The sequence below is a fragment of the Heterostelium album genome, assembly GCF_000004825.1.
Source record: "Heterostelium album PN500 unplaced genomic scaffold PPL_contig13, whole genome shotgun sequence".
In the NCBI taxonomy this organism is placed as follows: domain Eukaryota; phylum Evosea; class Eumycetozoa; order Acytosteliales; family Acytosteliaceae; genus Heterostelium; species Heterostelium album.
In genome coordinates, this window is record NW_008805090.1 from 325,661 (window position 1) to 339,900 (window position 14,240).

A 14,240-nucleotide genomic window follows, 5' to 3' on the forward strand; every position below is an offset into this window, starting at 1 on the left:
CCTCTTCATGTTCAACCTACTTAACTTTTTTTCAAAAGAATCGATTAATTAATACCAATGTGTTTGTTGAGGGTGTAAAGATATATGTGCTTATTATAATAATAAAAAAACCATATATATTATCATTTATATTGTAATGTTATTCAAATTAACATTATTAGAAGTGTTGTTTGTGATGACTCTGTTGGTGGTTGTCGTAGTTGACGTAGTTGTAGGTAGAATCAATTTTCTATTTAATGTACCATCCTTTTGAATATCAAAACTACTCTTTGGAATGAACTGATTGTGTACCACGATACTCAAGAGATTCTCCCAACCTGATGCTGATGTTTTAATTGAAGTTGTTGTTGTGTGTTGTGATGATGTTTGATAGTTGTTTGATGTGGTTGATGTTGCTGATGTGGTTGCTGTTGGTGTGTTGGATGTGGAAGATGAAGAATTGTTTGTGTTACCACTACTACTATTGATACTATTAAGTTGGAGATGTAGTTGAACATTACCACTACTATTACTAAAGAGAAAATATATGTTAATAAACGAAACGATTATAAAAGTTTCAATTATATATCTACATACCTATTGTTATCATTAATACTTGTCATTGATTTCATCTTTGGAATCGTTAACCCATGGACAGAACCACCTATGTTCCTTAATAGGTGAAAGTGAAACATTCATAATTGAATCCTTTGCTTTGTTAAAAGACACAGTTGGATGATATACAAATCTCTGACCCCAACTCCATCCTACATCACTCTTTGTTCGTTGCTCCGATTGTAATTGTTGTTGTAGTTTCAATTGTATCTCTTTTTCCTTTTCTTTCTGTTGTTGTTGTAATGTTGCTTCGTCTACATTATTATTACTTGATTGTGCATCAACAATGGTTGATGACGATGAAACTGGTTGTATATTCGATGTTGATGTTGATGTCGATAATGATGGTGTTGTGTTTGTGTTTGTGTTGGTGGTTGACTGTGGATTAATTAGATTTTTAAAACTAATGAAACTACTACTGCCACTCCAAGATGATATCGATCTACTTAATAAACTCTCAAAAACTACTTTCTTTCTATCTTCGACTGTTGCTTCTTCTTGTTGTTGTTGTTGTTGTTGTATATCTATTGTTGATTCTCTACCTCTTTTCAATGTACAAAGCTAGATACCGTATTAGATCTACCACCAATTGTATGACTTGAAAGTGAATTGTTAACATTAAGTGACGTTGACGTTGATGATGAATTATTATTATTATTATTATTATTATGTGATGTTGATGTTGTTTGTGTTTGTAAATTGGGATATAGTTGAATGAAAGGATCATCTATAGTCACAGTGCTGATGTCACTATTATTATTGTTCATTGATTTAAAGTTCCACAAACCCAACACTCTCTGACAATATGAACAATGAATATTGATATGGTTGTTGTCATCTCTGTGGTCACTGCCATCAGCAGCATTGCCGTTGCTGTTGTTACTATAATAATCCCAACCACACAACGCCAGAATAACAGAGATTCTTGCTTTTAACTCACCGCTATCACTTGTAATCTCTGACGACGATAACAATGCTTTCAAAAGGTTTCTTTTATCTTTTCTCTGTACATTTGACTATATTTAGTGATATAAATGAAAACAATCACAAACACATTATAATTAATATATATAAATCTAAATCTTTATCAGTCAATTATAAATAATAATAAAATACAAACCCAAAACTCGATATCTAACAATGGTAATATACTATTGGATAGATGATTATAGATATTTTGTGCTCTCTTTTGAAAACTTTCGATTTGTATCAACGATGGAATGTTTGATAGTCTTGCGTAGAATGTAGGACATCCATTGTCTTTCCATGGGCATGTATCTCTATGTCCAGTAGATTTAACCATCAATGCGAAATCCTGTATTCTTTTATCACCTATAGAAGTAAAGTAATTCCAATTGAATTATTAGATATATTTCCTCTTTTAAATGTTTGTGACATTGACATATGTACGTACGTTGTTGCTGTGACAGTGAATCCGGTAACTTAAAATAGAGTCGTTTGTTACATGATACGCACTCTAGCATATCGGGTTCACAATTGATCCAACCGAATCTTGAACACTGAAGAGGGTCTATCAACGATGGCTTGGCAAACCATTTGCCAATACTGTAGGTGTTGACACGAAAGTAGTAATCATCGGTACTCCACGGTCTGTGCTGATAATCCTGTTGCTGCGGTTGCTGTTGGTACTGCAAATGCTCTTGTTGCGCTTTCAACTCTCTTGTCTGCTGTGAAGGTATCGACAATGTTTGAATGACAGTTGCACTATCGAGTTCATTCAATGCCTTTTTTATTCTATCCTCCATTCATACAACAAAAAATCAATATATATTATATTTTAAAAAAAAACTTCTAAATTTAGAAAAATTTCATATGAATGATCATTTGACTTCACACACACTTTTAAAATTAGTATATATAAAAAAAAAAAACAAACAATTATGTATAATCAAATAATTAATAAAATACTATTCAATAGAAATAAGTAAAGAGTAAAAAAAGTCATTAAAAATATAAATCTAATTCATTGATACAAGGAAATCCTAAAATAAAAGCCTGTGCATTTATTTTTAAGTTTTCAAAAATCGAAAATGGAGTGTCGATTTTTTTTTTAATTTTTATAGAATTATATTTTTTTTTTTGATTGTTGTTTTTTGTGGTTGGCGTTGTGAAAAACAATTTTCTGCACTTGAATCCTTCCTTTTTTCACTGTTTGTTGTTACAGAGTACAAGTATGTGAGTGTTTCGTTTTGTATTATAACAAACTATATTTTAGGTCTGATGACATTTTTTAATATATTGAATAAGCTAAGCTCTACACTACATTTATAAACACAATAATAATTATTTAGTTTAATAAATTATCAATAATATTTATTTAGTTAATAAAATAAAAAATAATAATAATTATAATAATAATAATAATCAAAATAATAGTTTACAATGAAATAGTTCAATTACCTACTCTATATCCTATTTTTATTTAGATTAGATAAAATTTAGCACAAACAAATGTTATTATTATTTTGGTTATTAGGAAAATCAAGATACAATTACAGAAAATAATTACAGATTTTTTTTTGGATAGACAATCATCGTCAAAGTCATGTTTTTCACAAGAAGATAGATTTAGATAAACAATTATTATAGAATTAAAGTTTTGTTTCAGATTTAATTGGATTTATCAAAGAACATAGCATACATGCATTATAATCAACTAGAACATCATCATCTATTTTTTCTTTTAAGAGTTTAGCTTATTTTTCATTTTGTGTTAAAATTTATTATTTTTTTTATTTTTTTTATTTTTTTCAAAAAGTTTGTTTTGTCGTAAAAACGAAAAAACCCCAAATAATAATTTACTTATACTCGAATTTATCTACAATCGTTACAATAGATCCAAGATGACACAGAAGAGACGTAATCACGGTAGAGCCAAGCACGGTCGTGGATCTGTCAGAGCCATCCGTTGCACCAACTGTGCTCGTTGCACCCCAAAGGTATGTTATTGAAAACAAATAAAATAATTTACATAGTAGTAGTGTGATGATTCTAATATGATGATTATAATTATAGGACAAGGCTGTAAAGAGATTCTACATCCGTCCAATCGTTGAGAATGCTGCCGTTAAGGATATTTCCGACCAAGGTGTCTTCACTGCTGCCAAGTACAAATTCCCAAAGACTTACTTGAAGTCCCAATACTGTATCTCCTGTGCCATTCACTCTCACATCGTACGTGTCCGTTCCGTCCAAGACCGTAAGATCCGTGTTATCCCACGTCCACAAAGACCAGGTCAAAACAAGACCGTCCAAGTCAAGAAGGACTAAATAAATAACGCACTTTCTAAATAAATTAAAAAAACGATATGAGTTTGATCTCTGTTCATATTCAGTATTATTAAAAAAAAAAACAAACAATTTTGTAACAAAAACAAATATAATATATTATATAAACTAAACTTTCTTTTTTTTCTTAATTACAATTTATTGTTATAAATACATTTTTATTTTATTATATATATTAGTTATTTAGTTATTAAGTTAACCAAATATACTCTTAAACCAATTTACAATACTTTTAATCCATCGCAGCGGAAGAGGGTCTTTACTTGGTGCGACAATTTGGTTGTTATTGTTGTCGTTGCCTGCAGTTGTGGTTGATTTAGTTTCTTGTTGATCTGTTGTAGTGGTTGGAGATGATGATTCAGTTGTTATTGATTGTTTTTCTTTGGTTTGTACATCTTGTTGTTGTTCTTGTTGTTTGGTTGTTGTTGTTGTTGTGGTGGTGACTGTTAATTCTTGAATAGTTAATCTTTGAGTTTCAAGTTGTTGTTGTAGTTGATTTAGTTCTTGTTCCTTCTTTTCGAGAGAGAGTGATTTCTGGTTGAGCTCAGACTGTTGTACACCTATTCTGTTTTCAAACTCTTCCTTCTCTTTTGCTAGGTTTTGCTTTTGGATGGTGATTGACTTTAGCTCTGACTCCTTTTGTTCTTGTAAAGACTTGAAAAGTGATTTCTCTTGTTCGAAATCCTTTGTGTCTTTATCGATCTTTGCTTGTATTGACTTTAGGTTGGACAATTGTAGCTCCAGATCGACGTTACTTATAGTAGTGCTACTACTACCACCATCTTCTATTTGCTTGTAATCATGATAATCGTTGTCCAATGTCAAATCATCTTTATAAACAATCTTAAAAGGAAGTCTATCAATTATTATTTTAAAGAAAGTTGGATCTATATGGTACAGTAATAACAACAAGTTAGTTAATTGTTAAAGTTTAATCATTGATTGATAGATGGATAAACATAATACTTACTTGTATAATGTAGATACAGAATGTCATAAGATTTATGTATCTCATGTATTTTAGAAGTGCAATCTATACAATTAATGTTTTTGTCTGGATGACTAATGAATAGATTGTGTGAATGTTAGTAGTTTATCTTTAGTATTATATATTTATAACTTACTATTTAAGTAATGATGATTTATATGATTTCTTTAGTTGGTCTAATGTTGGTGAATCGTTATTTACAATTCCAAGCTTAAATAGGTGATTTTGTAGGATTGCTTTATCGGATATTTGAGCTGGATTAATATAGAGACTTGCACTGATTGCTAGGAATACAATGATAATCGAAAGATAAAAGAATGTTGATTTAAAGTTGGTTTTGGTTGGTTTGGTAGTGGTTGTCAATTCAGTTGTTATTGGAGAGGATGAAGTGGTTGCTTGGTCAGTAGAGTTATTCAAAGTGTTTGATTTCTTCTTTATATCTTCATAGTTGGTGACCGATGTTGTACTTGGATTGAATATTAATTTTGGTGAATTTGGCGCAATTATTTCATTTTGTTGTTGTGGATATTGTTGTGATTGTTGTTGTAGTTTAAGATTATCATTAGAAGATGAAGGTGACGATGTAATTATTTGTTGTTTTGGTTGTTTGGGTGATGTCGGAATAGATGTCGAAGGTGTAGTGGTTGACGAAGTAGATGTAGATGTACTATTTTGATTTTCAATCAATGTTGTACTTGTAGAAATAATGTTTGTAGAAGTAACTTGTTGTTGTTGATATTGTTGATGTTGTTGTCTAAAACTATCTTCTAAATTATGTGAAACGATAATATCATTGAGTGAATCGGTGAGTGGTTGTGTGGCGTAGTGTTCGAGTGTGAATGATGGATCTCTCGACAGTGAAGGTAAGATCATTGAGAACGAGTTGGAAAGCGAGTGTGGTGGAGATTGATGAAGTCTGGGAAGAGCTCTCGGTGAAATCGGTGGAGTTGGCTGGTCTAGTGCAGAGTTGATTGGAACAACGCTGTCACTGTCATCATCGTCCTGGTCATGATCTTGTTCCAACTCCAATCGCAGTAGTTTCTCTTTGAATTGATTTCTCTGTTGTTGATGTTTATTCAGTCCTAGGAGTGAACGATGTAGTAGTTCATCTAGTTGTTTTGAATTCATTGTATTACCATTCATATCATTATCATTATCATCGTCATCACTTATATTCTTACTACTACTTCCACTATTACTATTACTATTGCTAGTCAAATTATCGTCACCACTCTCACCTTCATACTCATCAACAACAACATCTTCATCTTGTTGTTCTTGTTCATCATCTTCATGTTGATGATTTTGATGATTATCTACATAATTCTTCATTGACAATGAAGGTATCTTACTGGCAGTGTATTTACCAGTTTTCTTAGCATGTTGATTGTTGCTGGTACTGTTGTTACTATTGCTACTGTTGTTACCACTATTGTTGTTGTTGCTGCCATCAGTACCATCAATAGCATTGTTGTTTCCATTTTCATTACTTGATAGATCCTTCAAGTTCATTGGTTTGAATACACGATCTCTCAATCTCTTGACTTTCAACGATGAGTTGGCAGACAACTCTCGTCTTAGCTTCTTGTTGCAGGTCAGCGATAATCCAGCGTCTGGTTGAGGCTCACCATTCTCTGTCGACATCGCTCCACCACTTCCAATAACAATCTGATTATCGATCGCCTCCTGTTTCTCTTTCTCCAGCGTGTCGATGAATTGTTTCTGCAGTAATATGTCATTCTGTAGCAACACAATGAAATCTTCCAACTCCTTGATCCTAAGGTTCGACTTCTCTAGCAGCTGCTTCAACTCCACCACTGTTATCTCCTTGTTGATCTTTGGTTTGTTTGTAATCTTCTTTGCACGCAATCCAAATTGAATAGTTGAAACGGTTTCACTTTCATTGTAGTTACTAGGTGAACAGGCGATGATCAGCGTCGTCTTTGAGTTACCACCAAGCGACTCCTGTAGAACACGCGTCAGTTTACTGTTTCTATAGGGTACATGTGTTTTGTTTGCGTGAGTGAGTGAATTGATGACCGTTCCCAGTGTGGACAACGATTGGTTGATTGTCTTGGCCTCAGCCATTCGCTCGCCCTCAGCGCCAGTCTTGGACGCACGCTCGCTCCCCGCCAGATCCACAAGGAAGAGCTTCGACTTTTTCGAGCTGAGATCCAGCAGATTCTGTTGTGACAGCTCGATCATCAGGATCGAGTGACTACGCGAACTCGCCTGACTCATCTTGGTGGCGGCAACGGCACGGTTGTTGTTTGTGGTGTTCAGGAACTCGAATGCATCCTCCGGGCATTGGATAACGGTTTCATTGACGCCCTCCACGTAGATACCCTTCTCGGGGTGTTCTCTAATGTGAAGATTGGTGCCATTGACATTGTAGAGATCGTTTATCTTCTCCATGTACAACTCAACACAACTCATCTTTAGCACAAAGGCAAGTGCATTGTTCTTCTGTCTCATCTTTGCAATTCCAGTGAATATCTCCTCGATCACCCTCGGAATCAATCCATTCTTTGATTGTGAATCGTCATCTCCCGATGGTTCTCCATATATAGTATAAGTCTTGCCAGATGCTGTTTGTCCATATGCCAATATAGTTCCATTATATCCATCTAGAAAGTCTATACATATCACTTTGTTAAAATTTCATTCACATAACATAACACCTTCAGTCATTCATTTTAACATACCTTGTACAATTGGAATAGCAACATCTTGAAATATAACAGATTGATCTTCATATGAATTAAAAGTTCTATCAAATGAGTATTGTTGTTGTGATTCTCTTTGCTTTGATTATTATTATAGTTCAAAAAGCTAGTTAGCTAACTGTTGTTTTTGTTATGATTATCATTTTTGTAGATTAGATTTGGTAATTAACATACTTTTACAATAAAAGATTGATTATCAATGAATTGAATGATTGAATGTTCATTTCTCTTTTGTTCCGATTCAGTTAGTGGTCTGAATCTACATACTACTCTAATACAATTGGATTGACCTTGTCCTTGTGATTGTCCTAGTTGTTGTTGTTGGTGTTGTTGAGAGGTTGAAGATGATAAACTTGTATTCCCGATACCAATCGATCCAGCTGTTGTAGAGATTGATGATGTCATCGATGCCTGATGCATCAACAAACTTGAACTTAACAAACTACTATTAGGTTCATTCATACCACTATAATTATTATTACTACTATTATTACTATTATGACTGTTATTATTATTGTTATAATTAATAATGGGTATCATTTAAAAATAAAAAAATCAAAAATCAAACACAAAACCAAAAAAAAAAAAAACGTGTTTCGAATTTTAATATAAATAAACAATCTAAAATAGATCTATCTGATCTTAATTTGTAATAATATGATAAAAATATTTATTTTTTTCCTACTAAAATAAATATAACTAAATTCTATAGTTGGTTATAGTTTAGATAAATAATTAAACAATCACAAAAAATAAATGAATTATTCACAATTTTAAATTAAATTGTTTTTCAAAAATAGACCGCGCGAAAATTCGTTTTTTAAGTTTTACACACACAATCACAATCACCCAAAAATATCGTTAGAAAATCATGATTGATTAAATTAATTGATTAAATGAGTTATAACTATTAATCATTATTAATTAATTGATTGATTATTTCTTTAATTTTTTATGTGATAATGTATCATTTAAACTATTGCTATCATTATTATAATCTCTCTTTTTCGTTGAATCGTTGACTGATGATCCGATGGTCGATGATGGTGTTGATATGATGGTGGTGTTATGGAAGTTCTTTGAGTAGGTGGAAATCAATGTCTCTCTGTATTGCTTGATGCTATCACTGATTGTCTCTGGATCGTTTTTGCTCGATAATAACAAACGATTCTTGTAGTCTTGAACTTCGTCATCGATTCTCTTGTAGTCTATCTGTTGCAGCTCGATGGTCGGTTCCTTCTTTGCTTCCTCCAATACGAAATCTTGGTACAACTTGTATCTCGCTTCCATCTCCTCCAACGAGCCACTTCTAACCAATCCACTTGTCTTACAGAGTCGTTCCATCTCCTCCAATGCATTCTTCCTATTTTCACTACTATTGTTGTTGGCATCTTGTTTCTTTGGTGGTGGTAGTGTTTGATTCAATGGAATACCATCAATATCATCATCTTCCTCTACCTCTTCCTTCTTTTCTTCTTCTTCTTCTTGTTGTTGATTCTTCTTTATGATTGGCTCAATTGGACTGGTATTCAGGAATGTGAATCTCAATCCTTGAATGAATGTCTTTGGATAGATCGATGAGTACTCCCAGTAGGTCAACACCTTGATAATCTGATCCTTAAAGTTGAACGCAGTGACACGTCCGGTGATACCTCGCAGTGTCTCATTGAGACTCTCAAAGAAGTAGGGCAACTGCTTTTCGAATAGTCCTCGGAACGAAGAGACGTTCTGCACCGACACCGTGCAGTTACAGAGTATATCGGATATCAAGAAGAGACGGGCGATCTTCAACTTGAATGGCTGGTTACTCTGGTTGTATATCGATTGAATGATCATATCGACAATGTCATTGCTAAACTCTGAGCAATCAATAGAGAATCCCATTGCCTCTTTGATTCTCTGTCGTGAGGTGTTCAACGACCGTAATATATCCAGGAATCTATTTCTATCGGAACTACCAATAACTTTTCCTTTACTCAGCTTCGATCCTTTACCTCCGTCTCTACTCGACTTACTGCTACTACTACCATATCTATCTCTGTCTCTATCTCTATCACTTCCTCTATATCTATCTCTATCCCTGTCTCTATCTCTGCTTCTATCTCTATCTCTACTTCTATCTCTATCTCTGTGTCTGTCCCTATCTTTATCTCTATCCCTATCCCTATCTCTTCTATCTCTACTTCTTGTTCTACTTCTAGATCTATCTCTATCCTTATCTCTCATATGTGTATCACGACTTCTACTTCTTGATCTATCTCTATCTCTATTATCTCTATCAATATGATCTTTATCTGTATTCTTTGTATCTATATCTTTTGATTGTTTAGAGACATTGCTATCATGATTAAGTGGTTGAAGTGGTGGAGTATAGGTTGGACCATCTTCGATGACTTGTACTGGTGCTGATTTACATTTGGCAAACTCATCTACCAATGTGTACACTTTCCAACAATAGTAATGATAATCATCACAATTATTGTCAAACAAGAACGAATAGGTCGGATTGTTTATCTCACGCTCCATTATTTCCTTTTCGAATGGGTATCCTTCTCTGGCTACAAATCCAGCTAGTCTGTCAATTGTATCTTTCAACTCCTTCTGTTGTGGAACCATTACTTTGATTTTTTGTTGTTGGTGCTGTTGTTGTTGCTGCTGTGATACAAACATAGGTGTAGTTGTTGTCATCATCATCGGTGTATTCGTACCGGACGACACCGCCGGTTGGTTAGGGTTAGCAGTTGCGGGATTGACCGATGACGACGACGACGATCCTGGAATAGGAACCTGATTCTTTGCCCATGCAATCTTCATCTCTCTGCCCAACATCTGTTTGTTATCGAGATAGTAACGCGCATCACTCGCTGACTTGTGGTCGGTGTATGCGACCAGCGCGCAGTAAGGTGTCTGCGGATTCTTTGGTGGTACAATCTTTACCATCACAATACTACCATACTTTGAGAACTGCTTTCTCAAGTCATCCTCTGTAATATTGTTTGCGAGCTGTCTAATGAACAGAGTAGTATAACTAGAAGTGTCTTCCTTGCTATCACTCTCACCAGCTCTAGAGGTTGCATCCCTAGAATCTCTACTGTCCCTACTGTCTCTGCCATCTCTATGTCTATTTCTATCTCTACTTCTACTTCTACTTCTATCCCTATCTCTATGACTATCTCTGTCCCTGTCTCTGTCTCTTCTATCCCTATCCCTATCCCTATCTCTATCACTATAATGTCTGTCTCTATCCCTGTCTCTATCTCTATCTCTATCCCTATATCTATCTCTACTTCTACTTCTACTTCTGTCCCTATCTCTATCTCTGTCTCTATCACTATAATGTCTATCTCTATCTCTGTATCTATCTCTACTTCTACTTCTTGATCTATCTCGTCTGTCTCTGTCCCTTCTGTCTCTGTCTCTATCCCTTGATGATTTCATCTTATCTTTATCCTTCTCTCGCTCTTCTTGATTCTGTTTGAATTCCTCTTTCAGCTCGTCGATCAATCTTGACTTTCCTTGCTTTCTGACGATGGGTGGCTGATTGGACGAAGCTGTATTTGACAGAATAGGTGACTTTAAACCATCGTTGTTATTCTTGTTGTTGCTGTTGCTGTTATTTCTATCAGTATCTCTGTCTCTCTCATTGATTTCCTCTTCTTTCTCATCACCATTGTCGTCCATGAGGAATGTAGCGGCTTTTACAAACATTGGCTTCTTCTTGGCGGATGACGCGCTGGCCTGGTTCTCGCCACCATCGAAAGTGGCAACAAAGTCCTGAAACACCTTTGCAGTCTCGTCTTGATCTCTCTTTTTCTTTCGATCGGCATCAATCCTGTGTTTATCCAACAACGATACCTTTGTAGAGACACCGCCCTTCAATTCCTGTAACTTTTTCTCTGATACATTCTTTTTTTTTTTATTAATTTGATTCAAAAAAGAAGCAGTTGTGTTGTTTAAGGAAGGAAGGAAGAAAGAAAGAAGGTTGAGGTTGATAAAGAGTAACAACACCAAAACGAAATGAAATGAAACAAAACAAAACAATCAAGAGAATATTAATTGAATTGAACGAATAAGCAAATATCAATATCAAAATTTGTTTGTTTTTTTTTGTTTTTTTAATAATATATATATTAATTATCATATTTTTTTTTTCTATTTTTATTATTTATATAGGCATTATGCATAGTAGTATAGCATTGCATTGCACATTGAGTTGTATGTTAACATGTTGTTCATACCTGCATGGTGGATGGTGCCAAACTCTCTTCAGATAAACCGTAAGGCATAGTGATTGGAACTCCATCTAAATCTTCATCTTCATCTTCATTCATATTTATCTTGTAACTTGACTTGTTGTTAATTAATTATTTGAATTATGCAAAAAAAACAATTATGAAAATTGATTGTTAAAAAAAATTTAAAAAAGTTTTTTTTATGTTATTATTATTTCAAAAAAAAAAAAATTATAAATAAGTTGTTAACAAGATTTTATTTATAATTTATGTATTTATCAAATTTAATTTTATTTTACTATTTAAAAAACTTGATCAATATTTTGTAAATTTGGAGAGAAGTAATAGATAGTCAATAATATTGATAAAATATTGTTATGCATCTGATTTATTTATTTATTTATTAGTTTATCAATCAATTTTATTTATTTGTTACATAATAATAATATTATTATTATTTTTAATATTTTTTTCAAAATTTGGCGGATAATGTTTGGTGAAAAAGTTTTGTAAAAACTATGTAAGGATTTACATAGGTTCGTTTGTCAATGCCTTTGGAGTGTTATTTTGTAAAGTTTTTTTTGTATTTTTTTTTGTGTTTTTTTTATTTCATTTTTTTTTGAATTTTTTGTTTTTTTTTTCGAAAGTGAGTGAGTCTCCCAACAAGAATGACGATGAGTATCAGTTGAATTCTTTCTTTTTTTTCACTAAGTTTTGTTGGTAAGTGGACTACCTATAATTTTTTATTTATTTTTTTTATATTTTTTTGTAAGAGCATCTAAGTTTATAATCAAGAATGAGTGAGAGATAGATACAGATGATCATAGCTAAATGAACTCAACTACTACCTACTACTAATTATATAGATAAACAAATAATTTTCGATATACAGATAGATAAAAAATTATAGTTATTTAGATAATTTTAGATTTACAGATTTTAATCAATCAAATCATCAAGCAAATCAATTTATCTTGGCAGAATGAATATTCATTTTCGAAAGAAAAAAAAAAATAATAATAATAGTTTTAGATAAAAAATAATTCTCGTTCAACAATTAATTATCAAATGTAGTAGTAATAATAATATTGATAAACAAATAGTAATGCATTCATCTTGATCCTCTATTATCTTATTTCGCTCATCTTATAGTAAACGTTTAGAAAAAAATGGCTGAAAAAAAATTATTTTTTTTTCGATTTTTTTTTTGTTTTCAATTTTTATTTTTTGTTTTTTTTTAGTCGACGAATCACAATCAAATCATTGTTCTAATTGTATTTTATATCTTTTTATCTATCAAATTTTAGATCCGGTTACTTATTAAAACAAAATGGTCTCTCTTCGTTTACAAAAGAGGTTAGCTGCCTCTATCCTCAAATGTGGTAAGGGTAGAGTTTGGATTGATCCAAATGAAATCTCTGAGGTCTCAATGGCCAACTCAAGTATGTATCATAATTAAAGATCTACACATTATATATATATAGTTAGTTATATTTGTATTTAGAATAAAAATATTAATAGATAAATCAAATCAATCATTATAAATCAAATTGATCAATTGTAGGAGACAACATCCGTAAGCTCGTTAAGAACGGTTTCATCATCCGTAAGCCAGTTGTTGTCCACTCACGTTCCAGAGCAAGAGAGCACAACGCTGCTAAGGCTTTGGGTCGTCATCGTGGTATGGGTAACCGTCTCGGTACCCGTGAGGCTCGTTTGCCATCTAAGGTCCTCTGGGTCCGTAGAATCCGTGTCTTGCGTAGACTTTTGAAGAAGTACCGTGAAGCCAAGAAGATCGACAGACACGCGTATGTATCAACTTATACATATGAAAACAATTCCTCATTGAACAATCGTTTCTAATATTATTATTATTCAATAATCTATTATGTAATTATTCTCAGTTACCGTGAGTTGTATCTCAAGGCCAAGGGTAACATCTTCAAGAACAAGCGTACTTTAATTGAATACATCGTTAAGTCCAAGACCGAGAAGCTCAGAGAGAAGCAAATTAACGACCAAGCTGAAGCTCGTAGATTGAAGAATCGTAACCTCAAGGAGCGTCGTACTGCCAAGTCCCTCGCCAAGGACGCCACCGCTTAAATTAATGTTAAATAAACTTCTTTTACCCAGCTAATGAAGAGACAATAAACCAAACATAAAACCAAAAAAAAATATCAAAAATATATATAAATATCTCTTAAGTTTTTTATTAGTTAGTTGTTTTTTCCTATTAAATCTGTTCATTTTATTTTTATTTGTTGATTATGTTTTCAGTTGTCCAATATTTGTTTTGAAGAGTTAAGTATATATTCATCTTCATCTTTCTCCTTCAATAACAACACACATAAACACTAGACAGTTTGTTTTGCACCAAAATTTAAATTAAAT

The 14,240-nt window shown here is 33.0% G+C and overlaps 6 protein-coding genes across 6 annotated transcripts; 2 read left to right on the top strand and 4 right to left on the bottom strand.

Annotated features, from left to right (window-relative positions):
- Positions 1-126: 126 nt before the first annotated feature.
- Positions 127-2,360, bottom strand: PPL_05922 (uncharacterized protein; the record flags this gene model as incomplete). Its single annotated transcript, XM_020576792.1, has 5 exons — positions 127-511; positions 596-1,136; positions 1,178-1,610; positions 1,715-1,926; positions 2,156-2,360. The coding sequence occupies 5 exons, from the start codon at positions 2,358-2,360 to the stop codon at positions 127-129; spliced, it is 1,776 nt and encodes a 591-aa protein (XP_020433204.1).
- Positions 2,361-3,066: 706 nt separating this feature from the next.
- Positions 3,067-3,885, top strand: rps26 (eS26 family ribosomal protein; the record flags this gene model as incomplete). Its single annotated transcript, XM_020576793.1, has 3 exons — positions 3,067-3,083; positions 3,374-3,554; positions 3,631-3,885. 3 exons carry the CDS (start codon positions 3,067-3,069, stop codon positions 3,883-3,885), a joined length of 453 nt encoding a protein of 150 aa, XP_020433205.1.
- A 213-nt stretch (positions 3,886-4,098) lies between these two features.
- PPL_05924 (uncharacterized protein) lies at positions 4,099-4,918 on the bottom strand (the record flags this gene model as incomplete). Its single annotated transcript, XM_020576794.1, has 2 exons — positions 4,099-4,620; positions 4,874-4,918. 2 exons carry the CDS (start codon positions 4,916-4,918, stop codon positions 4,099-4,101), a joined length of 567 nt encoding a protein of 188 aa, XP_020433206.1.
- A 108-nt stretch (positions 4,919-5,026) lies between these two features.
- kif7 (kinesin family protein) lies at positions 5,027-8,157 on the bottom strand (the record flags this gene model as incomplete). Its single annotated transcript, XM_020576795.1, has 3 exons — positions 5,027-7,539; positions 7,597-7,696; positions 7,792-8,157. 3 exons carry the CDS (start codon positions 8,155-8,157, stop codon positions 5,027-5,029), a joined length of 2,979 nt encoding a protein of 992 aa, XP_020433207.1.
- A 396-nt stretch (positions 8,158-8,553) lies between these two features.
- On the bottom strand, positions 8,554-11,948 carry PPL_05926 (RRM and SURP domain-containing protein; the record flags this gene model as incomplete). Its single annotated transcript, XM_020576796.1, has 2 exons — positions 8,554-11,523; positions 11,856-11,948. The coding sequence occupies 2 exons, from the start codon at positions 11,946-11,948 to the stop codon at positions 8,554-8,556; spliced, it is 3,063 nt and encodes a 1,020-aa protein (XP_020433208.1).
- A 1,231-nt stretch (positions 11,949-13,179) lies between these two features.
- Positions 13,180-13,952, top strand: rpl19 (60S ribosomal protein L19; the record flags this gene model as incomplete). The annotated part of the gene is made up of 3 exons (XM_020576797.1): positions 13,180-13,291; positions 13,414-13,657; positions 13,754-13,952. The coding sequence occupies 3 exons, from the start codon at positions 13,180-13,182 to the stop codon at positions 13,950-13,952; spliced, it is 555 nt and encodes a 184-aa protein (XP_020433209.1).
- Positions 13,953-14,240: the final 288 nt, after the last annotated feature.